We start from the raw sequence: 24,272 nt of genomic DNA, 5'->3' as shown, positions 1-24,272 counted from the left end.
CCTCTTCCTCAGCAGTGCAAGGTTGCTGAGTGAAAAGGCTGATGTACAGACTTGCATGTGTGAGTCGAAAGACAAATCTGGGTTGAAAATAACTCCAAGGATCCTGACAGTAGAACTGGAGGCTATGGTAATGCCATCCAGGGTGAATAAGTGTTCATATAGTTCTTCCCTAAGGTGTTTAGGGCGAGACTTCAGTTTTGTCTGCATGGATGGATACAACTGTGTATCATCTGCATAACAATGAAAAGTTATCTTTATGCTAAAATAATCTGTTGTTGGCATTTGAGGAACTCATGACATATTAAATGAAGGTCTACATCAAAGCAGCAACAGTTGCGGTGTCGTGATTTAAGTTAAACTCCAAAGATACTACACCTATTGTCTGGTAAACGTCCTTATCTTTCAAAGACAACATCTCCCCCTGAAAATGATGTGAACATGGTTTGATTTTAGTGCTTGTTGTAATGTGTATAACAATGTAATAAACGTAACTGAATCTATTTTTATTCACAAATGTCTTTCTCTATTTATAGCAGTTGGTAACAAACACATTCAGTACTGTCACATGTGAATAGATGGTGCTGTCCTGCCATGGGACTGAGTGACTCAAGTGAGTGATGACACCAGGCGTGTTTTGTCTGATTATAGCAGGGAGGGAGGATGTGTTGTTGTTGTTGTTGTTGTTGTTGTTGTTGTTGTTCAGATGTCTGTTCTGTCATTGTCTAGTATACGTTGTCTCCCAGATATTTGCCACTTAAACTTACTTAAGGATAGCTTTTGATTAATGTATTAAATTTAGTGCATGTTTTATAGACATCTAATTAGAAGTGTAGTACTGCTTTTTAAATAACACTAGTTATTTATTAAGTGACTAATAAATATCAGTCCTACTTTGGACTATTGTGGCAGTGGATTATTGCTAACTCAATTGAGTTAGTATTATTTTTAGTGTTGGTTTGTTTTCATTGCTGCACTGAAAATAGATGCTGGTAAATTGTGTTTTTAAACAGTCTATGTTGATTTCTGTTTATCATATTCAATGGGTTACATGTTAGGTTCCTCCAACCTCAGTAACTCCAATATTAGTTTTAACAACAAGGTTTTTGTTGTTAAAACTAATATTGGAATTTGGTCAATTTACCTTATCCCCACATTGCATGCTTTTGGACTGTGGGAGAACCCGGAGAAAACCCATGCACACATGGGGAGAACATGCAAACTCCATGCCCAAAAGCCCTTGTTCCAACCGGGGCTCGAACCCGGGTCTTCTTGCAGCAAGGTAAGAGCACTAACCACTAAATCACCGTTTGAGCCTTTTTATTTATTTATTAATTTAATTAATGTTTTGGGTTTTGGGAATTTGTGTTGCTGGTAGAGCTAAATAAACATTTATTTACTTACCTATAGAGGGTTGTTGTTTTCCTTGTTATTATTATATTTTTTTGATCAGTTTAACTTGCCTTGAGTGGCTCAATTTAAGGTGCTTCATTTTAATATGAGAGGTTGTCATGTGTGCAGCCTGTATTGCTCATGAAATGCAATAGATCATAGATCATAATCTCTCCATCGAAGTTTGGCAAACTAGGGGCCCCCAAACAGCATCTTGCACAGGGCCCCCACAAAGCTAGGAACGGCCCTGAGTATCATATTCTGTCTTTGAGATGTGTAAGTTTTGCCTGGTCTATCTCTAAGGGCATTAAACATATTATATGTATTAAATTGATTGATTGATTGTCGTATTGCAGTCATAATCCTAACATCCATATATTGATATTAACTAATAATTAAGTGATACCAGTGTGCTTTTTCTCCGCATATTACCGAAAATACAACGGTAGGAACACAAACTTTTCCGACAATGTTATGGAAAAAACTCGAACGAATGGTGTAGCGTCATTTCCGGTGGAATATTCCAGCGGCGTTATCCTTGGTCTTTAAAAGGACAGGCAGAGAGAAGCGGCTGCGAAGCGCACAGGTAAAGACCATCCATGTTTCGTCCAGTCAGTAAACAAAGAGACAGAGCAGAAATAAGCCAGTAAGAGCCAGAGAGAGAGACAGAGAGACAGAGAGAGAGACAGAGAGACAGAGAGAGACAGAGAGACAGAGAGAGACTGTTAGGTTAGCTGTACGTGCGCATTTAGACGCCTCCATCATTTTCATTGTGTTCTGTAATCTGTGGAAATCATTTCAGGTAAGATGTGACGCGCTGTGTGTCTGTGACTGTCAGTAAATAAAAGCTATTCGTTTTAAATCAGAGTAGATTTTGTCTGCGGCGCATTTGTTTTGCTTAAGGTGTAGATGTAGGCTCGCTGTGACGCAGTTGCTCCAATAATGTGGCCGTTTCTTAATACTCAAGTAAGCAAGTATGTACTTTCCTACTTAAGAAGAACGCTGGGAGTATATACTTGCCAAGTACGGGAGTACACAAGTACGCACGTACGCAAGTATGGATATTGAGAAACGGCCTGCGGCGCCTCCTCACAGATGCACCTGTTACAGCTGTTTGTCCTTGTTGTGCAGCTGCCGCTGCTGCTTCTGCACAGATGACTGCAGTAACGTATAGAAGATGGCGCTTGGTGGTGATGGTGGACAATGTTAAAAATCTATTGACTTCAATTACATGCAAAATGACATAAATGCTGCCATTCAGTTTCTGTCTCCTTTTAAACTCCTGCTAGCCTTGAACTTTAATGAACGAAACAAAGGTCATGCATGTAATCTTATAACCATTGACATTTTATGTCCAGCAGTTAAATTATTATTATTATTATTTTTTTAAGTATTTTTTTCAGATCTTTTACTCATTAAATATTTTACTCATAAAAGCTGTGTAGGGCTTTTATTTTCTTGAAGGAAGTGACTTTGACTATTTTTTTTCAACTTCCTCTGTTGTTGGGAATGAGACACATAACACATTTATCTCTGGAAATGAATTAAAAAAAAAGTAGCCCTTTTTAGTAATCTTGGTTTATTGTGAAGATGCGTGTTCAAATGTGTTCTCGTGTATTTTACTTTATTTTCATTAGCCTGCATTAAAATGTGGAGATTTGGTTTCCATGAGGACCTTTGGTCCTGACAGTGTTTATGTCAAAATAGATCCTAAAGAGCTAGCAAATACAATTACACACACACTCGCACACACAGACTGTCGTGCTCACGGCACACCTGTCTGGTCTATTTAAGACTAGTCATGATACTAAAATACAATGTGTATTTTGGTCACTACCAAAGAGGATCAGCAAAAGTCTTAGTAAGTAATTCTGAGGGTATTGTTGTACAGTTTAATTCTATTTTAACGTTGACATAGTAAAACAGTGGCTTATTTACTGCTCTGCAAATGTTTTTCTATGCGGTTTAATGTAATGCACTGTCATTTGATTGTTTTTACTCTTTCAGCTTTTGACCAGACACAATCATGATCCTCCTGACTCCCTCCTCTGGTAGGTGCTTGTTACTCATTCTCATCTTTAATCTGGATTACTGTATGTACATGGGCATGGGTGCCAGAGAATAAAGTCAAAGATTTCTTGGATCTAAATTGGGTAACAAAACAGTCACTAGGTTGTCAAGACATTCAGACTGAATAGAATAAAATCACAGAGTACAACGAGTGCATGTAGTCCATTTTAAAGCTTGTTGATCTGAAGACAATTACATGAGTTCTTTATCACTACTGGTCCACATACATTAAAGCTCCAGTGTGTAACTTCTATTACAGAAACATTAGCCCCTAATGTACCAGGAACTTATTTACCTGGGGAAAAGAATTCCATATAATCTGTGTGTGTGTGTGTGAAAACGACACTCAGTTGTACTTTGAAATGACCGATAGTTAAATGGATACGTTCTTCTTTCTTTGTCTGCTTTTAAAGGTCTTGTTTAAAGGTGGGTTGCAGCTGCATTGGCTTAAACACCTGCAACCTGTGTTCCACCAATCAGCCCCGCCCCCTTAGAGTTCCTGGTAATCTGAAAAGTCCGTAGTTGCGAGTAGGTAATTACTTCAGTGAAAGTTTAAGGATCCAGGGAAAGTTTTACCCCCCCAACTTGGAGCTGCATGGTGCAGGAACAGCAGCAGCTGTGCTTTAGGGAAGCGCTTGATGAGTCCACCTTTTCACGTTCAAGTGGACGATCTCATTCACGATCACGACAAAAGTCAAAATCATGATTTATGACATGTGATCTCATTTGACAGTGGTTTGAGTGTAAAAAAAGTTGTGCATATTTAAAAGTTACACACTACAGCTTTAATGCAAGGTATAGTAGTTGAAGTATTGTGTTTTTAGGTTGGAAACGTTGAAATGACATTGCACCTTCATAAAGCACAGCGTTTGATATACCGGATCAAATCTCATATATGTGTGCATTATTTATTCTGATGAGAATCTCGTTGCCATTTCATTTTTCACTACATGTGGTTATAAAAAAAAACCAAACACAGCTAACACTTTAAATGTACAGAGAATGCAAGTTGTGATTTGCTCTCCTTGTTGTTTTTCCCCTCCCTCCATTAAGTCCTTTTAGTTGTTTCCAGGTAACATAGCAGGGTCTTGCATAAGAAGTGCTTTGCACAGACAGGAGCTCGACATGTGGCTGTAACGGCAGCTATTTACTATGGTTTAAATGAATAATCCTAAAATTATTCATGTAGCAAACTTGGCAAACATAATGTTGTCACAAAAATGCAGAATATTGTGCTGCATTCACGGAGGAGCTGCGTCTAGCAGTAGATTTAGATAGATTCAAAAGTCCCAAATGAGAAGTAAAAAGCATGCTGTCATTGTAAAAGTGTAAGTTATTGTTGGCTTTCTGCTGTGTCTCATACGCTGTTTTCTTTCAGATGAAGAGTCTCTTGAACTCGTCTGGCTTTGGAATCACAGGAAGTTCAGGATGAAAAACACTTGAACGGTTGCTACTGCAACTTTTAAATTATCTAAAACCTTTGCAGGTCATTGTCTGTGCATACTGTATTGGGCAGTACTACGACTTGAGAGAAAATCAAAAGCTCACACAAGAGGAGGGCAGACAGAAAACAGAGATTTCTTTGTCACGGTTTGGGGCAGTTTTTGGCAAGAATGAGGCAAAAGTCATTCCATCTTGCTGACTAAAATAGTGAATTTAAGTTTAACTATCGCTGACACAGCAAAAAAAACAAAACTAAACATATTGAGTATTAGTACGTTTGTTCATTTATTACTGTGGATGATATAACTCCATGTGTTTGGGCACAAACTGCATGTTAGAGAAGCTTGGAAGGAGAAGTAGAAGTAGTTTTTATCTTCATACCACAATCTCCATTGAAGCCAAAGGCTGCTGTGGTATTAATAGACTTGAAGTTAAGCTATGTGAGTGCTTTTGCCATGTCCTTGTCTGAGGTCACTAGGCTTGATCAGTGTTAATGGGCTAATTGATCTCATGTCTGGTATGTGTCAACGCAGTAGGTCCAGTTTAGACTCACTGTAGCCAGTGGTTTAGTCCCTCTACGTGTTCATAGCTTGTTCCCCACACCAGTTTTTTTTCTGTGTATTTGAACGCTTGATAAAAACCATGTTTGAGTGCCATAACACTTCACATGCATCATGCTCATATATTTCCAAACATTATCTAGATATTGAATTTTAATGCATGAAATTGTGGCCATTTTTTCCCTAATAGTTAAAATGTGTAGAATATCGTAAACTGGCTCTCTGTGATGTTGCATGCTGGAGACTGCGCACCCATTATTGAATGAATATACAGTAACACAATGCATTTTAGTGATCTGAAAAATGGATGAATGAATCGTAAGGTTGGTCTGCGTCCAATAAACATACATCTTGGTAAGTGATGCTTCTTTCTACATAAGACTGGGATTCAGTTTTATTGTAATAGCTTAAGTCAAATAGAAAACATTAGAAGGTATACAACATATAATTCTACAATTACTGTGTGACTGGTGTTTTATATTATTTACACCCTTTTCCTCTCACCTGCACAGATGTTTTGACTCTAACTGGGATATAATTAGTAGACTATTCCCATTCGGTCAACTAAAGGTCAGCTGGTATGGTCACCCAATCATAGAAGGGGATTTAGCTTTTCTCTTAAACCACAGAAGAGTTATCGACCCAACACGGGCAGCGACTAACTGCTGCTGTTGTGTGGTCTCAGGTTTTTTCCAGTGCACCAACAAGCTCTTTCTGAACGATCAGTCCGCTGGGATCCACCTCAAGGAGTTTGCACGTAAAAATGCGGCAAATGCTCTGTCGGTTGCCAACATGGTCATGGGCATGTCCTCCATTCTCAGCTGTCTAAACGGGTAAGTGAACGCGTCGTCATTGGACGACAGTAGAGTTTACAATCGCACAGCTGTGGATTAACACGGATTTTAGCAATAATAATTGTTTATTGTGATTTGATTTTAAATATATATATATTTTTTTTAATAATTTACAATAATTTAAAGTCAATCACTTTTTAAATTTGCATAGAAGACCGAACAATATACGTAGAATAATTCAATTGCAGCCTTCGCGATTTGCTCGTCACATTGTTCCCACTTGCATTTGCAGTTTGAAAGCATTTGAACTGAGAACACATATACAGTTCAGTCATTGCCGATGCCAAATGATCATTTTGTGGAAAAAGCTATTTGTGTTCTGCTTTTTAAAGTGTCGTTGGTTTTTCTTTCGTGTTAATAATTCCCACCGTACAGTAAATGATGCTCATAGTGATGACAGTGTAGTAAAGAGGCGCAGGCAAGTGCAGGTTTGCAAACAGTTATTCAACTATCTCAGCCCTTTTCCACTGGCGAGAACCATGCAGATATTTTACCCCTTTGAATGGGCTGCTGTCATCATGTAGCCAAATCTAACACTCACTTGTTTTGTTCAGGCACCGTCATGCTGCATGTTGGCTGGTTCTGATTGGCTACCTGCTGGATTTTGCAGATGGAGCAGTTGCCAGGCGACTCAATGCCTGCTCTGCACTGGGTAAGTGTTGTGGTCAAATGGCTCGGACCAAAGATGGACTTGTAACGGGGGTGTTGGCAGGGTGTCTTGCACAGTCCTTTGTCTGGACGCACTAATTTGGCCACACAAAGTTTTCAACAAAGGCAACCACTGAAAAGAGACTGTGCCATTTATATACTGCGGGTAGACTTACAAAGTCTCCATGAGGAGAACCGTACATATTTTATGAAACGAAATTCAGGCTTTAATGACCCTTACAGAGTTGTGGTAATGGATTCAGTGTTTTTGTATGACTGCAAATGATATGGTATCCCCCTTTTCAAGTGTACCATTAATGTTGGAAGCTTTGATATTGCCTTACAAGGATGAGAACGAGAAAGATTCAAGCCGTTTCCAACTTGTATTATTCCATTTTTCTTACAGCAGGGGTGCCCAAACTTTATTTATCAAGGGCCAGATTTGATAATGTGAAGATTTCTGGGGGCCAATGGTCCTTTCAGACCTTTTTTTTAACAACAAATACACTCTTTTATAAAAGTTTTATTTTCATTGTCAAAATTATCATTTTTGAATGGCAATCTAACCAAATCTAAGCCAAAAATGAAATAATTCTGCCTTTCTATCACATCTGGAGTTAGATATCATGATAAAGCATCGATGTCTGACACATAATTAGGGCCAATTTTCTGTTTGACTATAAATATAAAACCAAAGCTGCGGGCCGTACAAAATCTGACTGAGGGCCATGATTGGCCCGTGAGCCAGATTTTGGACATGCCTGGCTTACAGCATAGAGCCAAAAAAAAGATTAAATTGAAGCCTCTGCAATTTCCCTGTTGTTTTGTCTCAAATTGCAACGACTGTGCGCGTTCCAAACATCTCAGCACATATATTCTAATACACAAACAGCTGCATCAGTTGTGCCAGTTCACATTTTTCAGAATCCCAAAATAGCTCCCAGGTGCATCACAATGCACCGTTGGCTGCACATTTCAGCGGGGGCTTTGTGTCCCACCAGGGTTTTTCTGCATGACTTTGCAGGTGGATGTTGTTGTGGTGTCCCCCACCCCCAATGTATTTTGTTAAACGAACAGTCACTTTCTGATTAAGCAGCCTAACTCCACGGGATCACGCTCCAATTGTCTTTTTTATCCCCGATGCTTGGGGTTCTCTGCATATCTGAAATTGCTAAAATTGTTGACCCTGTGCTGTGAAATTCCACCTCGTTCATTATGGCTGGGGCCTGGATTCACCTCATCCTCATCGGCTGAAAACATGCCCCGTGCTCCTAAAGGATAAAGAGGCACAGCAGTGAAGAATGTTGGTCATACGATGCCTGCTATTTTGGCTGACACTGAAATTTCCACTTGTAGGTATTTGCACATACACATTTACCCTTAGATTGTATATATGTGTATATATATACATATATATGTATATATATATATATATATATATATATATACATACATACACACATATATATAGATTGAGACTACTTTACTGGTGTTGTAAATCCATTGAGAAGTGGGCTCATTTTCCCATAGACTTCCATTCAAACAGAGGTCTTTTTGCAGTCAGCGGTGTCACCCAAGAGATTTTTTTTCCATCCTTCTTTCTGGGATTCACTTATCAAACCAGAAGACTACGTCTATTTTTATATACAGTCGATGCATCAACCTATTAAAGTAACACAATGCAGGATTCCCTACAATGTTGTGGTTCTTTCTGTGGCACATACCCAAAACCAGAGGTTCCATAGTGCCAATGAGGTGACATTCGCCCTGTTGTGAGTTACTGTATCATCAAAATAATCTTGGGAGACATTATTTCGAAGGCTGGAATCACTACATTGCGATGCTTCAGGTCCCGTCTAAGACATTAAAGAGGAGCAATCATTGTTTTGTGTACACGTGTGTGTCATCTCTTGAATTCACACTTTTCCTTTTAATGCTCAGGTGCAAAGCTGGATGATTTTGCTGACTTCACAACTTTTGGCATTGCCACGTCGCTGCTCCTGAGGACACCGGACCTGCTGGACAACATCCTGTGCATGTGCTACGTCCTATCCGTGTTTGTCCGCCTCTGCTTCTTCTCAACTGGTTAAGTACCGATATCTTGTGTTGTGAACATTTTCATCACCCTTTACTTATACTGGAATTTTGAAAGGACTCACTGGGGATGTGCTTCTTTTTGTTGGTGATTAGGGATCCCGTTCATGTACCGCGGTCTGCCCTGCATCTACCCCTCAGCCATTCTGGCCAGTGCCTCTCTGCTGTCTGGGGGAAACATGGCCCTGCTGCGTGTGACTGCAGTGGCCATGATCCTCTTCATGATCAGTCAGAGCTTCTACCCACATGACAAAATGCTGGAGTCCCAGGCCTGGAAGAAAGTCGTTTTTGCCGGAGGTAAAAATGGATGGATGGATGGATGCCAGAACTAAATGTACTGTACTGAACTGAAAATGAGACTCAAGTATGACATTTAGCATCTGCACATGGGATCTCAGCATATAGATGCTCTTATGCACTATGTTGGTGTTTTCGTATATAACATTTGCCTCATAATGAAGTTTAAACAACTCAATGATGTTGTTGTGGCAACTGGTCGTAATGTCACTGACATTTTGAAGCCTTCACTGTTGTGATTTACTCGCATCATAAAAAAGGATTTGCAGCCCAATATTCAAAAGGTGTCACCTGCAACTACACAATATGAGATGCAATAACTTTTTTGCATTTAGCATTTAGACCAGGGGTGTCAAACATACGGCCCGGGGGCCAGAACCGGCCCGCCAGAGGGTCCAATCCGGCCCACAGGATGAATTTGTTAAAATTTCACACTAATCTAAACGTAATGTCAAATGCTCCAGATACCCGTGACTAAATGTTTGTGCCTTTATATATCCAGTGTGCTGTGTAAATAGTAAATTTATTTAGGCATGATATTGTTGAAATTGCACTTATATTTCTCAAGAAATTTCATGTTTTGTAAAAATATCCTTCATTAAATGTAAAACAAAGGAGAAAAAACAAAGGCGTTCTTGTTGTTCATAGGTTATTATTCTATTATTTTGCTATTTTTACTGGTCCGGCCCCCTTGAGATCAAATTGTGCTGTATGTGGCCCCTGAACAAAAATGAGTTTGACACCCCTGATTTAGACCAAGAGAGACTGTACATAGACTGGATATAATAATGGATGTTAGATGTCAGACAGTGACTCTGCTTCTTACTTGAATTATCATGTCAGTAAACTTTGCTGAAGCGTTAAATGTCTCCGTCTCGCTAGTTTCAGGTCTTCTTCAGTAGCTCATGATGTCAGTTCTGTTAATTATGTTCTTATTTAGAAGAAAAATATTCCATAAATCACAGTACATATGAGTGGACACCATCAATTAACATCTGGTACTGACCATGTTGGACATTAAGGCCTGGTTGCAGGTGATGTTTCAAAAATTGGCAAATGGCAGATTTTGAGGCGTCACAACAACGAAGTGACCATTTAAATATACAGTCTATGGAGTGTATGCACAGTCACCCAAATTATTTTGAGTTATCCAAATATTTTTTCTTGCATTTTTCATATGCTATTCATTTTATGTTATGCTGTTGCTCACTAATCTTCTCTCTCTCTCCATTTTGTTTGCATTCTCAGGCGTTGTCATGGTCTTCTGCTCTTGCTTCCCCTCCGCCTGCGTGTACTACCTGCTGTGGTCCGTCTCTTACATTTTGTTCCCGACATCCCTCTGGAGCAGTAAAGTGTAAAAAGGATTTGCTGGATTTGTGTAAAACTCCCAGTAGTTTTACTTCTGGCCCATCTGGCCCACGTAGGCTTCCAGACTGCTGCTGTTGCCACGGAGGATTCAAGCTGAACACGCTCATGCTCCAAAGATGAACTCTGTTTTAATGTTTATTTTGATGAGACAGGGAAGGCGTGTCTTTGCTGCATTTTCGCTCAGGCCCGAACGTCGGTCGCCTTGTTCCGCCAACTGATTTTTCATCGGGATTATCTCGCGTGTAATCTCCCTACTTTGGTATTGATTCATTTTTGAACAGGTGGCAGCAGGGCATGACATCTTCACGCATGATAACTGAAAGAGGATTTCGCACAAAAACTACTAACCGTACAGCATCCTCTTCTGCATAATCTTAGCACTGTGCGTAGTATAACTGGGCTACAGTATTTAGGTATAGGCTCTTTAATCCATGGGCCGATTACGTAAATTCTCAGCAGTGTATGCTTGTTTGTGTCCGGGTTGTTTTCAGTTTATCTTCATTATATTCGGGTGTAATTCATCAGGGTCAGGATTTTAACATAGCGAGAGAGAATTTAGTTTTCTTGTTGTTTATGTGTTAGTCTCCTCCCACCACTCGGGGAAAGGATGCACTGTCAATTTACACAGCGATTTACAATGTGAGGAAATTGATAAAAGAGGAAGTTTTTCACTGTGTGGTTATGATTTTAGAGAATTGTTTAGTTTCTATCGAAGCACAAGAAGATCTTATTTCAAACTTAAAAAAAATCTTAAAACCCACAAGACTGCGAGAAACTAAAACACCTCTCGTTCAGAAACATTGAATAGAAAAATGGGTCACTACACTTTGCTGTTTGTACGTATCAAAGGGGTTGAAGTGTTATCCTATAAATAATATATAATAATAATAATAATTTAGTGTTTCTGTTACGTGTGTTTTTTTCTTTTGGGCCATTGCATGATTTACTTCTGTTTTAAGAGGCTGTGCAGTCACAAACATTGAATCCATCATTCACAACTGAGTCAGTGATAACACGACAGGTTTATTAACAAGTTATTAAAAGAAAAAAGAAAAGTGAATTACTGAATAGCCCTGCAGCAGCAGTTGTCTTCCACATGTGTGTCATATACATTTAGAATTATAAGGGCAACAGCATACTGGGCTGTTAATCTTGCGTTTCCTGCCATCTAGTGGGCACAAGTCTCATTCTACTGCTTCCAAGAATGCAGTGCGGCAGAAGTGACTCTTCCTTTGACTTTGCTACTGCACTCATTTTTGTAGTCCTTCTTTTCTTTTCTTTTAGCAAACATAACATTTTGACATCACTCTGGTGAAGATGACATCATTTTATGTTATCTATTGTTATCCATCCCATGCTTTCTTATAGGATCAGGATAAAGGGAATGACATTGTTCACCATTTGAAATTGTGTGGTTTTTAACTGTTTGAACCTTATAACCCATAACTCACTGGCTTGAACCCATAAGGTTCCTGACATGGTTCATGTTGATTAATGTTGTGTAAAGTGCATACACAGACTGAACTCTATACTACTATGCAATCAGCTTCCCGGTGTGATGTATGCAAGCTGAGAGCGTTATAGATACAGAAACTGTCCTTTGCCCAGTGATAGAAAAGAAGACCTTGCGGAATAATGAGATCTGTGCTTTTAAATCTGTACATTTTGACAATATAGAGGAGAATAAAATAACTTAAGAATTTCACTTATTTCCTTTGCCAGCGAAGCGTAATCAGACTTCACACGGGCGTTCATGAGAACAGTCCTGCTTTTCTGTTGTACTCAAAAATGTCCACGACTTCAGGAATATGAAGAGGTTTAGTCGCCGCGAGGTGCAGCGAGGAGTCGAGCAGCTTTATGATGGCTGAGAATGCAGGTCTGTCTTTGAAACTCCACATCCAACAGTACTTCATCAGATCATACCTATAAGAAAACAATATGAACTTATAAGAAAACAAAAAGAGTTTTAAAAATGTCAGTATTAAGGGTTAAGGTTTGAAAAACAAATCCATCAGCAGTTTTTACGTTTTCTTTACCGCTTTAAAGAACATATATGCTGTTAGTTAGTTATTCTAAGCTGTGCCGGTTGACAGATGGTTAATTTTGCAAAGTCAGACAACAGTTTCCCCCGCAGTTTTTCCAGTCTTTATGCTGAGCAGAGCTCACATCTGTCAGCTTCTGTCTTCATCACACAGATGAAATGTCATCTGTGTTCCTAAAATAATGTCTTAACCCATCCTTGTGCAGCGTCCTCCTACTGAGTGCATCATCAATCAACAGGAGTTAAAGGTCAAGACTTAGGTGAAATGGTTTCAATAAGGCAGAATTTAGATACAGCTGTTTTAAAAAGTGTACAATCACACGAATATATCAACTCTTGTTTTCATTGCCATAGAATGAGCCATTAGGACCAGGTCTTCTCTACAGAGGCCGCCATGTGTTGTTACAATAAGCCACAATGGACAAAAGAAAGACTTCTGTGTTTTAATGAAAAGTGAGGGCTACAATAGATTCATCTACATCACACGTGTCAAACTGGTGGCCCGGGGGCCATATGTGGCCCTCCAATCGATTACATGCGGCCCCCCGGCCCGCCCACCACTGTGCAAGGTGATGGAATAGAGACAGAATATAAGACTAAATGTATTTGACGGCAATATTTTTATAATAATAATAATAAGACATTCGGTTGCAATCATTGTTTTATTAAATGTTTTACACTCAACATGAAATTTCATATATTTAAGCTGTTTTAATCACAATTATCCTCGTCATTATTTGCTAAATTTTCAATTTAATTCTCCGTTGTTGTGCATCATAAATATGTTTTTATTGTGAATCATTTTATATCAAAACAAGCACTTTTACTTTGTAATTCTGTCTAATATCATAATGAATATCTTATATTGCCCACCGGCTACTAAATAGTTGTTTTTCCCCTCTATGTTGGCCCCCGCTTGACCAGACTAGATGCTCATTGGCCCCCAGGTCATTTGAGTTTGACACCCCTGATCTACATGCTTGGAAGGGAAGGGTGAGACAGACAAACTCACATGACATGTTTTAGTTTTAGTGATTTACTCACAAAGGTCCTCCACAGTTCTCTGGTCTCTTCATCCGATAAGACGCCTGCAGCTTTGGGAGGACGGATGCAGGATCCAGCTCAGGATATGGAGGAGAGCCTGAGAGAAATGATGACTTAAAATCTAAAGTATCTAAACAAAAAAATGAAAAGGTGCTAATGGATAAAAGTATTTGTTCACAGATCATGGGGGCATGGTGCTTTACCTAATGTAATCAGTTCATATATTAAGATTCCAAACGACCACCTGGGGAAATGAAAATATCAAACAAGGAACTATTTTCTTTGTGCTTTGTTTTCGTAGCCAGAACTGGGCCCTTACACGTCGCTCCTGTCGATACTGAGCTGCATCAGGATCCTCTCTGGAGCCTGCCATTTCAGAGGCACCTCCGTCGCCCTCTTCCCACATGCTGAATGCATTATTGTGCGCGCTTCAAACGCTACGCCCAGTCCTGACACCCGGACTGCGAGGCCTGGGCCAATTAGGATGTTCCTGGCAGCAACATCACCGTGCACCAGTCTGTGCTCTGACATCAGGTAATCCTGAGGGAGGAATCAATGAGGACCACAAATAAGAGTCTTTTTAAAAAAAAAAATTGTGAACAGTTTGATGTGGAAAGACAGTAAAACATACGGCAACTGCATTGACCTGACTTTATTCCATCTGTTTGTCGAAAATAACTGCTTTCCGGGAACGAGTGACTCACCAGGCCAGCTGCAACCTGCTTTGCCACCAGAAACACGGACCTCTCCGAGACGTTGGTCACAGCCTCGGGTGTGTTTGAATTGTCCTAGATGGATGAAAGACCGTCTGTCATTGCACTTAATGAATTAGTCTTAGGAACTACACGCTGCGCACCACCTTTACATTTCTGAGCGTCCAGAGGAAATGAAGCAGGTTCCCTGGGCTGTAGGCATCTAAGACCAGATACATGGGCAAACGCCTGGTCTGACAGTACAACATCTGCACCACATTGTCGTGTTTACACACTGTGGCATAGAACAGGAGCCACTCCACAAACTCCTTAGCTTCAGGGTGATCGGGGCCATCTATTATGGGAAATGAGGGTTACATGTTTCAAACATAATGCCAATGATCACTTCACGTGCTTTCATGTACTTTTGTGATTTATTCTGTACCTCGAAGAGACTTGATCACCACAGCAGACGAGACACCGTCTCCTTTCCTCAGCAGGCCTTTACAAATTGGGCCATAGCGACCAGTCTGCCAAAACTCTACTCCCTCAAGAACACACTCATCAGGGACTTCCCATGGACGCAAAGCCTGCTGGACTTTTGAAGTGCTCACAGAAGCTGTCGTGAGGGTGAGACTCTGCTGGGCTGCCAGAAACACAATAGTAGGTCCTGGTTAATTTGATAAATAAGAGGTCGGCATCACTCAAAGACACCAATTTACAATACTCTGGTGCTTTTCCAAAAAAAAAGAGATAGTGATACACTTATTACATTTCGTACCATTTGTAAAATGAGATGAGTGGCTCAGTCGTCTCCGTCTGTTCTGGCGAAGACTGCAGAGAATCAGAGTCACCACTAAAACTGTGCTGAGAGCCAACAGAGCAGGGATGACGATGACAGCGAGTGGACCTGACGACTCCTCATCTAAACAACAGGTGGAAAAGGAGCAGGTGACACACATTTTAGAGCGTTGCAGGAGAAGAGGAACAGCGAGAGGATCATTTGTGGGAACTCTAGGTTGCAATGCAATATTTCAAACTTACAGCACGTGGGGAGTGAGGTGTCATTGCTGCATTTTGTGTCCATGTCCACGAGGAGCATCTGACATTTCTCACACGAGATAAAAACTTTGAAAGTTTCCTGCTGTGGTGAGAAAAAAACTGTGAAAAAGTGACAGTCAAACAAGGCGTGAAGAGGGAAATGACTGAAGTTCTTCCTACCTGACACCTGATGAGAGTCCACTCAGCTCACATTCTGAGAAAATATGCTAAAAACAACAACAGGGAAGTTGAAAACTGACAAAAATAAATGAGCTCAGCTTTTGTCAGTGTTGTCTTTGAGGCCACTGACCACTGTGGTCAGCTGGAATGTTGACTGACTGTTAATCATTTACAGATCAACAGAATCTGGAACGTTGTCACGTGCCATGGTCGCACCTTAATTAGCAAGTTGAAGTTGTCTTACGTTAAAACAAAATAACAGCAAAAATCATTACTTTCAAGACAACGGAAGAAACTTCACAGATGAAGCAATTCATACAAAGTATAAACAGGTCACACATAAAAGAATGATAATGACAACAACAATAATAAAAAAGCAACAATAGCACCAGGTTAAATTTACGGAGGATCAGGAAAAGTGAAGTTCAAGAAAGGTGTGTTAATAATTGTGATTTAAAAGCTGTTGGTGTGGTGTAAGAGCTTTTTAGAGTTTAGGACCAGCAACAGAGCTGTTAAAAGTAAATTAAATATTGTCACAACAAAGACGTGAAAAAAAATCAATCAATGTATTTAAAATGAATAAAGTAGAAGAGGGTAAGATGTGTGTCAAAGTGCAGATACTGGTCTTAGAGGTAGGGGGAAGGTGTAATAGCTCTGTTTATGTGATTCAGGACAACATGATAGTGAATCAGCAAGCACGCTGTGCAGCCCGTGGCCAAGAGGAAAGGAATTGTGCTTGTAACGGGGAGGTTGCTGGTTCAGTCTTGGGATGGACCAAGGGCTTAGATGCCCCTGAGCAAGGCACCCAATCCACTATTGCTCCCACGGCACAGATTGTGCTGCACCGCTGCTCCTGTGCCTGGTGCAGAGGAAGAATTCACTATCACAAAAATCTAAATTCTGAAAATGTTCTGTACCAAGGCCATTTTACTCAGTTTGTGTATTACAAAACGTCACATTTAACACTATTAGAAGGAATGTTGCTCCAACGTGCTTGTCTGCTTTACCACCACGAGAGGGCAGGATTGCGCAACAAACCCCGCCTCCTGTGTGCTGGGAACCAGATCAGGCTTTCAGTTCTGTGTTGCATGGATTTGCGATTTTAAAGTGAAGCTCAACAGTTGCCTGGAAGCTCCAGGCTGTTGTTGCATTAGAAGCCACGGAAACGCAGAAACCACACGGACACAGAGGTCGAGTTCTCTTAACGAGCAACGGGCCATTTCCCACGTGAAAATATGCGCACTTAACTCCGCCTTTCTAAACACACCATGGAAACAAATATGCAGCGCTCCCTCGAACCTCCAGAGACCCGCCTCTTCTTATCCACCATTGGTCCAACTCGGAGCGTTTAGGCTCGTCCTCTACGGCTCTGATTGGACTGAATCCCTTTCTTTCAGGAAACCAACACGGAAAAGGGAGAGAGAAAAAAAAAAAGTTATGGAAAGAAGCCTAAACGGAGCTGTTGTACACTGCACGCTGCTGTGTGGCTTTCACACGGCAACAAAATCACCACCGCGTTCACACGGAAGCAGCGCAGAGCGCGCGACTCCACGCAAGTCGTGAAGAAAACGGAGAAGAAGAACCCGGTTCAGAAGGCAAAAAGACGAGAGACACACTCAGAGACACAGAGACACAGAGAGGGACACAGAGCCAGGTATGTTTTTCCGTTTCCAAGGATTGATGTCAGCGCTGAGGAGGGAAGGAAAGGAGGACAGGTGCGCTGCAGAGTGAACTTAGGTCTCCCAGCAGCAGCTTCACGACACGGAGTGGACACACGGAGACACTCCGCAGATTTGGAAACCCGCTTTCCAAGTTATTCAACTATTTGTTTATACTTGTTTTCTGTGAAGCGGTAAAAACTTGCATCTTCTTTTCCTTTTGACGCCGAAGTGGAACATATTTCACTGCAGCCTTCACGCGACCCTTTGCTGCCTCGTAATGTTGACATTTTGACGACGTGGAGTAAGCCGTGAGACCCACTCGTGTATGTGTGTGTGAGAGAGACGCGCCAGCATCAGAACCAGCACTTTTCGCTTCAATGCGACACTGACGCAGCTGATCTGGCATCATCGCAGACAAACAGGTGATGATCGAGTGATTCAGTGGAAGTATCGATCGTCGATCGAGGGACTTTGATTAGAAATATTCATAAAAAAAGTGACTCTTCTCAAGCTGGAATGGAATACAACACAAGAAAACGCCCCCAACTTCTGTAATCTGCAATGATTTTTTCCCCGTGCGTCATTGCGTCTTAGGATCAGATTGCGCTGAAGGACGACCGGTCTTGGGACTTGCTTTCGGGTTTACAGGAGCTACGCGGACAATGTCCAAGACACTGAAGAAGAAGAAGCACTGGTCCACCAAAGTGCAGGAGTGCACCGTGTCGTGGGGGGGTTCCGGGGAATTGGTCGCGGTGGTTGAGGTGCGCGGCGGCGCCGAGCTGGGAGAGTTCCCGCACCTCGGACACATAGTTTCGGAGGCGATGGTTTGTCTCAGCGGGAGGTTGCCCGGCAGCGGGGACGTGCTGCTGGAGGTGAACGGCACTCCGGTGAGCGGACTCACCAACCGAGACACGCTGGCTGTCATCCGACACTTTCGAGAGCCTGTCCGACTGAAGACTGTGAAACCAGGTGTGTATATATATATATGTGTGTGTGTGTGTGTGTGTGTATGTGTGTGTGTGTGAGAGAGAGAGAGTGTGTGTCCATCCTCATTTTGAATAACAAAACATCTCCTTTACCTCACACACACACACACACATAATGTTTTAAATCGTTTGTAACCTGAGTATTTACATGATTGTGTGGTTGGAGCCATGAATACATTAGAGTCCGTTGGTGAGTCCCTGTGTGTAAGAATCACGTGTGTGTGTGTGTGTGGGGAGTGTTATTCATGTTTTCAGTACAACTCTGAGGGTCATTTTTCATCTGTCAACATCTGGCCGCCCCGTCTCCCTCCTCATTCATGTGGAGAAATACAATTTTCCACCACAGCTCTTGCTGCAGCACAATCCTGCCAAACAACACAAGTGAGGAGGATGAACCGGTGCCCAGATGTGCATGTGATACAACATAAACCATGAATGACTTGCAGCCCTTTGTGTGAACTCGGCCTGTAACCTTCTCTGCATTCATGCACCATGTTGTCATCACATGTACTCATGGACACACACGACACACACGCACATGCTTTTTTACATTCATTGTGATTCTGTGTCTGTAAGCTCAGCTAAAGGCTTATTGATTGTGTGTGTGTTATTGCCTGGTTTTCAAAGCTGTTGTGGTTCACAGGCCTGATTTAATGGGTGCGTTAGATTTGCCTAATCAAACAGACAAACTACTACTCTCACGGTGAGGTGAGTGAGATGTGTGTGGCACTTTGCAAACACTGTGCAGGGATTTGTCATCGTTTACGGTTGTGTATCTACTAATCAACAGGTATCTGCTCTACCTGTGGATTAGTATTAATATGAATGTGACTGGAATTAAGATCACAGGGAGCTATTAAGATTTATTATTTCCAGTGTTAATGAGTGATCCAGTTTAATGTGTCACTGGAGACTTTTTATAGGCTTCAGACGGAAGCTTTGCAGCGTATTTAATGTTTCATGTGTGTTTGCTCATGTTTAGTTAGTAGACTTAAGTCTGGTAAAGGTGCGTTATGTCGGTGTGACTGTGTGTTGTTTGTTTAGTGCTGCTTACCTTGATTCGTGCAGGCTGCTGTGAGCCGCGGGCTCCTCTCTCGGCCTCACTGTGTGTTTATATCTTTGTCCCCTCTCTCATGATTAATTCATGCTTCATCCATCATTGATGGCTGCATCGTGCCAAGATGAGGTGGCGGATGGGGCGGATCAGATGTTTGCCGACTGCTGTGGATGTAAACTTGTAGTCTCATGGATTGGAAAGTTGGGAGTGGGGATAAATACGACAACGGGATAGTGGAATTTGGCGTTAGTTCCAAGTGGATCTTTGACGTTATGATTTATGGGCCAAACATTTTAATATAGCTTGAAGCAAAGATTAATTTCCCTTCTTCCCCCCCGTTCACGTCTTTTCATCACATCTGGTAATTTCAAACAGGGAGGGAAACCAAACAAGACAAGACAGCAATTCCCATGATCCCATGTTGCTTCCTGACGTCAGCAAACTACGTCTTTTGTTATTGTTTTAACTGCGAGGCAAAAAGGGGTGAACTGTGCGTTTTTAAATATGCCATGACAACAACTCCTGCCCCAAATATCAAAATCAAACCTAATTCTGTCCCATCTTCATTTTGTTGACACTTGCCCTGCACAGTCGCAACAAAAACATACAAATAAAAAACCCCAGAAGATTTTCACGAGTCGTCCTCTGCCTCCAGAGCGACCATTGCTCTCACTAAACAGCTCCCGTCATGTGAGAAGGCAATAGGCGGTAACCTTGAGGGGACAATTGAGAGAAGAGGCGTAGTGATTGCAGATATCTATGGCAGCCTGGAGACTGCAGAGTGGGCAGCTCATTGATTAATACCGTGAACATACATAGAGCCGCTTGTTTTTGCCTTGTGGAACGTAATGGACGGACCCTTTTAGCTCTCAGTTCAGAGGTAGGAAAGGGTCTGTTGTGCTTCGTGAAAGTCTTCAGAGATGATGATAACAATACTGAGGTTTACATGGTACAGTCACGTGGATGCATTTCTGAAGGACAAGGACAATTTATGTCACTTTAGCTTGTCTGCTGCAATTATTAAATATAACATTTCTGCATTCAAATATCTAATTTTACATATTTTGTTGAGTAGTGTAATAGCCAAAATGTCAATGACAATCGATTTCTTCACGGTAATCCAAGTGTTTATAGGTATTTTGGATATGAACACTTAGTGGAGTATGATCATAGTCCTGCAGTCACACTCAATTAGTGCTGAAGGAGAGGCTTTTACATGTGTCCTCCTCCTTTTACAATTTCCATTCAGAAAAGAGAGAAATATGCATAACTAAAGTCACTCAATTAATAACTAAGCTCCCACTTGGGGCTTTTATTGTGAAATACAGACTAAATTATAAAATGTTCTCGATGTGCCGACAGCCAGTCACTCTTCTGTCTCTGAGGCATTTGTTAATTTACATCGTGTTACACGTTCCCTTAATTCCCTTTGGACAAATAGTGAGAGGTTGAGCTTGAACCTGTTGCACTGTGGGCTGTGGTTCACGCTTGTGGTTAAACTGAGCAGGTGAGCAAAGTGACAGTCACACACCTTGTCAGCAAAATGTTGTCTTGTCTTGTTGCATTTTTGCAGCTGCAACCAATAATTGTTTTTATTCTATAACAATGTGCGTGTTATTGCATAATTCAATTCCATTATTTTATGGCAATAGTTCAACATGTTTATTGTATTGTACAAGCATTCAGTCGTTGAAATGATTATTTTTCAGCACATATCAGTTTCTTTATTGCCTCTGTGGTGGTGGTGCATTGATGTGAACGCTTCATTCTTTTGCCATCAGCAGCGCAGCAGAGCAATAAGCACTCTGCCTGTGTTAATGTGGCTCCCCCCATGGTGCAGTCAGGGCTTCTGTGACAAAACTGCTCTGCACCAGCTGAGACGTGTTGTCTGGCTCCGTGGCTCCTTCCCTCCATGCTTAATGTAACTTTTGTTGCTCTAACCGCTTTTGTCGTAACTGCATTGACAGTGAGGTTTGTTTAGGATTGCAGTTTTCTCCTTTACGCCGCTGTGAGTGCACAAAAAAAAAACGGGCAAGATATCCATTCGCAAAACTTCATAGTTGCTAAAACGGATACAGAAGGTCCACTACATCGTGGATTATAAAATCATCTACCTCCTCTCACGTCACACTCTTCCTGAAGCTGTAAACATGGAGGACATTCCTAATTTTAAGTACATGTGAGACTGCTTTTAAGTTTATGTGCCACTCTGCTGCACACCTGTGATATCCAGCCATCACCCTCTCCCACTGGCTGCTCTCCCAGCTCATTCCCCAAACCTGTCACACGTCTCCACCCTCCGCCCTCCGCCGTGCCAGCCTGTCAGCAGTGAGGGACAATAGTGTGAGCGGATGGGCATATTGAAACCCCCCCAGATGGCAGTGGCTGCTCTGAATACCAAAACACACCTTTTCATCCCCTCCAGTCCTTCCAGGAGCAGCTGTCTTCAACGCACAACCCTCTCATTCTCCTCGTTCCCGTCCTCTGTCGAACAGAGTTTGCACATCGTCCTCCTCCTTTGCCTTTTCCTGAAGTGCAAACTTGTCTAGTGACGGAATGACACAAGGTTGAGGTCTTCGAAGCACCAGCGATTGCCAGTGGTCCTCAAACCTCTCCCCAGATGTTCAGTGACGCGTGCCTCTTTCTTCACTCTCACTGTCTAAGGAGCCACGGTGCAGTAATGAACAGGCCAGATAGCATTTGGGTACGAACCATGCATCTCACTGGCAGGCACAATGACTTGGCAGGCATGTTTTTAAAAGCAGTGGTGCTGATTCACCACGAAGGCTTCTCTCAACTCGCTGAGTGGTTGTGCTGCAGTGTCAGCAGCTGCAGCAGCAGCAGTGTCTCCGGTTTGTTGTTGGTGGAAATGGATGGTGTAGTACACAATCGCACACATGTACGCAGCGCACGCACACACGCAGATCGGATTTTTGCCCTCATATTGTAGCTTGACTCCTAATTGGTCTCTCTCTAACAGCAGGCCTTTCCTGCAGCTGTTTATCTCCTCTGAGATAAGATGAAGTCAGCGTCTAAGTCGTGCATATACTGAGCACAACGGAGGCCAATAGAACTTGGCACCTGCTGTGTCATGAGGAATAATGCTGGCTGTGCTGTGAGAAGAGAGCTCATCCTTTTTGTGTGTCCTCTTAAGGAAGAAGTGAAGAAAACACAGTTCACACAGATTTTAAGTGTCTTTACAGTACCATAGGTGGTTAGCACTGGTGCCTCATAGCAACACCGTTTCCAGCTGGGGCTTTTCTCTCGGGGAGTGTGCACGCTCTCCTGTGTACGCCACATTACTTATTTTAAATTGGAGATTCTAATTGCATGTGATCATAAATATTTGTTTGTCCTCATATATTGGACCTGTAAAAGGCTGTAAACCTCAGCTCTCATGCCCAATGTAGAATGAACCTGAAAGGACATGTAGTGTCAATAATGACTGGTACTGTGATTTGTTAAAGGCAATGCTTACCGCTCTTATTAGCAAATAGATCTTTTTTTAATGTTGCTACCACGAAGATCTGGAAGATTATGTAAAAACATGTGGTGCAAGGATTATCCTATTGATAATCGGCCTTTTGAGTACCTTGTGTATGAATAAAAAGCATGAAGCGACATTCAACTAAAGTATAATAGTGTGAATCAAGCGGAGTTCTTCTTAATGTTACCTCGGGTTTCTTTCCCCTTCTTGTCATCCATTAACTTTCTCACCGCTTTGGCACCGATACCCACATCCTGATAAGGGATGTTTGCGTCTCCAGCCTGGCAAACAGACGGAGAGTAGCCCGGCTGTGGCTTGTGTCGCTACCACACAACAAGTGGTTTTTGAGGATGGTGTGCTTTTTGAAGAAACACTCCCAACACCTGGCCCCGGATGTGTCTGTGGACAGATTGGCCACAGGTTGAGTGGCAGACCTGGCAGACGGGGACTTGGCTCGAAAAAGGAAATGGAGATTGGAGTGATGGAAATGGACTGTTATGAATCAATAAACAGGTGCACATGTGGATAGAGGGATACGGGGGATAGATTATTTGGTAGTTGATTGAAGTGAGCTTCCTCCAGATGTACACTCACTGCCCTCAGTGGATAGCCTATTTGGTGACTTTGTTTCTGGCTGAGTTGGTGTGTGAAGGGTCCCCGCGGTGTTGCTGCAGAGGCAATAATGGGAACAGACGAGAAGAGGCAGCTGGCATATCTTTGTCTCGGAAATTTTCCTAAGAAGGATTATTTAATGAAGGATGGTTTAAAAAAAAACAAGACTTAGAGAAAGAAAAGTGGGGTCAAAGAGGAAGGGATGCAGACAAGAGGAGGGAGGAGAAAAATGTCAGAAAAAGAAGCAGAGGAGAGTAATAATAATCTCAGGGCTGTTGTTAACATTCATCACGATGATATTATTGATTCCCTGATGTGACTGTCTGAAATGATCCTTCCCACTGTTCATCAAGCTGACGCCTACCATTTCAGAGTTACAGCAGTGTCAGTATTTCCAATCTTGTCTGCAAATAACCAGTTTGTGTGAGCTGACTGCATATATATATATATATATATATATGTGGGCATGCATGATAAATGACAAATTACGGCTCATCTCCATTGCACTTCTTTTGCATTTTAAAGCCAAACACTACCGGAGTGAGTTTCCTTATCTGCTCTTTTTAAATCTGCCAGATTGTCCTCTCAGTATATGCTGCTGATATTCCTTCCTTTTATCTTCTTTTTTCTGACAGTGAACAAAGACACAGATGTATTTCTGTTATGCCTTCATATTTTTTTTTTTTTGGATTTGTTCACCCATTGATCTCAAGAGGTTATTTTGCAGGTGCTATGATGAGATTAAGAC

The 24,272-nt window shown here is 41.7% G+C and overlaps 3 protein-coding genes across 17 annotated transcripts in view; 2 read left to right on the top strand and 1 right to left on the bottom strand.

Moving 5' to 3' along the window:
• Positions 1–1,900: 1,900 nt before the first annotated feature.
• tmem269 (transmembrane protein 269) lies at positions 1,901–12,428 on the top strand. 5 transcript variants are annotated; one of them, XM_044038216.1, is made up of 8 exons: positions 1,954–1,975; positions 3,397–3,440; positions 4,838–6,040; positions 6,148–6,295; positions 6,871–6,968; positions 8,906–9,049; positions 9,155–9,355; positions 10,604–12,428. In XM_044038216.1, the coding sequence occupies exons 4-8, from the start codon at positions 6,255–6,257 to the stop codon at positions 10,711–10,713; spliced, it is 594 nt and encodes a 197-aa protein (XP_043894151.1). In that variant the 5' UTR covers positions 1,954–1,975; positions 3,397–3,440; positions 4,838–6,040; positions 6,148–6,254; the 3' UTR covers positions 10,714–12,428. The 5 variants fall into 5 exon arrangements, with proteins under 5 accessions (XP_043894149.1, XP_043894151.1, XP_043894150.1 ...); XM_044038214.1 differs by lacking the exon at positions 4,838–6,040 and having other exon boundaries at positions 1,901–1,975; XM_044038215.1 differs by having other exon boundaries at positions 4,838–6,295.
• Positions 11,204–16,325, bottom strand: si:ch73-206d17.1 (tyrosine-protein kinase STYK1). 3 transcript variants are annotated; one of them, XM_044038210.1, is made up of 10 exons: positions 15,722–16,320; positions 15,545–15,644; positions 15,282–15,425; positions 14,946–15,170; positions 14,674–14,855; positions 14,513–14,596; positions 14,128–14,348; positions 14,012–14,052; positions 13,809–13,905; positions 11,204–12,646 (listed from the first exon to the last, which is right to left on the bottom strand). In XM_044038210.1, exons 2-10 carry the CDS (start codon positions 15,600–15,602, stop codon positions 12,475–12,477), a joined length of 1,224 nt encoding a protein of 407 aa, XP_043894145.1. In that variant the 5' UTR covers positions 15,603–15,644; positions 15,722–16,320; the 3' UTR covers positions 11,204–12,474. The 3 variants fall into 3 exon arrangements, with proteins under 3 accessions (XP_043894145.1, XP_043894146.1, XP_043894147.1); XM_044038211.1 differs by having other exon boundaries at positions 14,946–15,146; positions 15,722–16,317; XM_044038212.1 differs by lacking the exons at positions 11,204–12,646; positions 14,012–14,052 and having other exon boundaries at positions 13,823–13,905; positions 15,722–16,325.
• An 809-nt stretch (positions 16,326–17,134) lies between these two features.
• The window catches only part of magi3a (membrane associated guanylate kinase, WW and PDZ domain containing 3a), a 100,738-nt gene continuing 93,600 nt past the window's right edge, over positions 17,135–24,272 (top strand). For 6 of the 9 annotated variants that reach the window (XM_044039262.1, XM_044039260.1, XM_044039256.1 and 3 more), the window contains exon 1: positions 17,135–18,351. In XM_044039262.1, coding sequence (XP_043895197.1) covers positions 18,045–18,351 — 307 coding nt within the window. In that variant the 5' untranslated portion in view covers positions 17,135–18,044. The remainder of the gene's footprint in view (positions 18,352–24,272) is intronic. The other 3 variants (XM_044039255.1, XM_044039253.1, XM_044039254.1) reach the window with 2 other exon arrangements.

This window comes from Solea senegalensis, linkage group LG11, assembly GCF_019176455.1.
Source record: "Solea senegalensis isolate Sse05_10M linkage group LG11, IFAPA_SoseM_1, whole genome shotgun sequence".
Classification (NCBI taxonomy): Eukaryota; Metazoa; Chordata; class Actinopteri; order Pleuronectiformes; family Soleidae; genus Solea; species Solea senegalensis.
The sequence above is the reverse complement of the archived record's forward strand: the minus strand, read 5'-3'. Positions and strand labels throughout refer to the sequence as shown.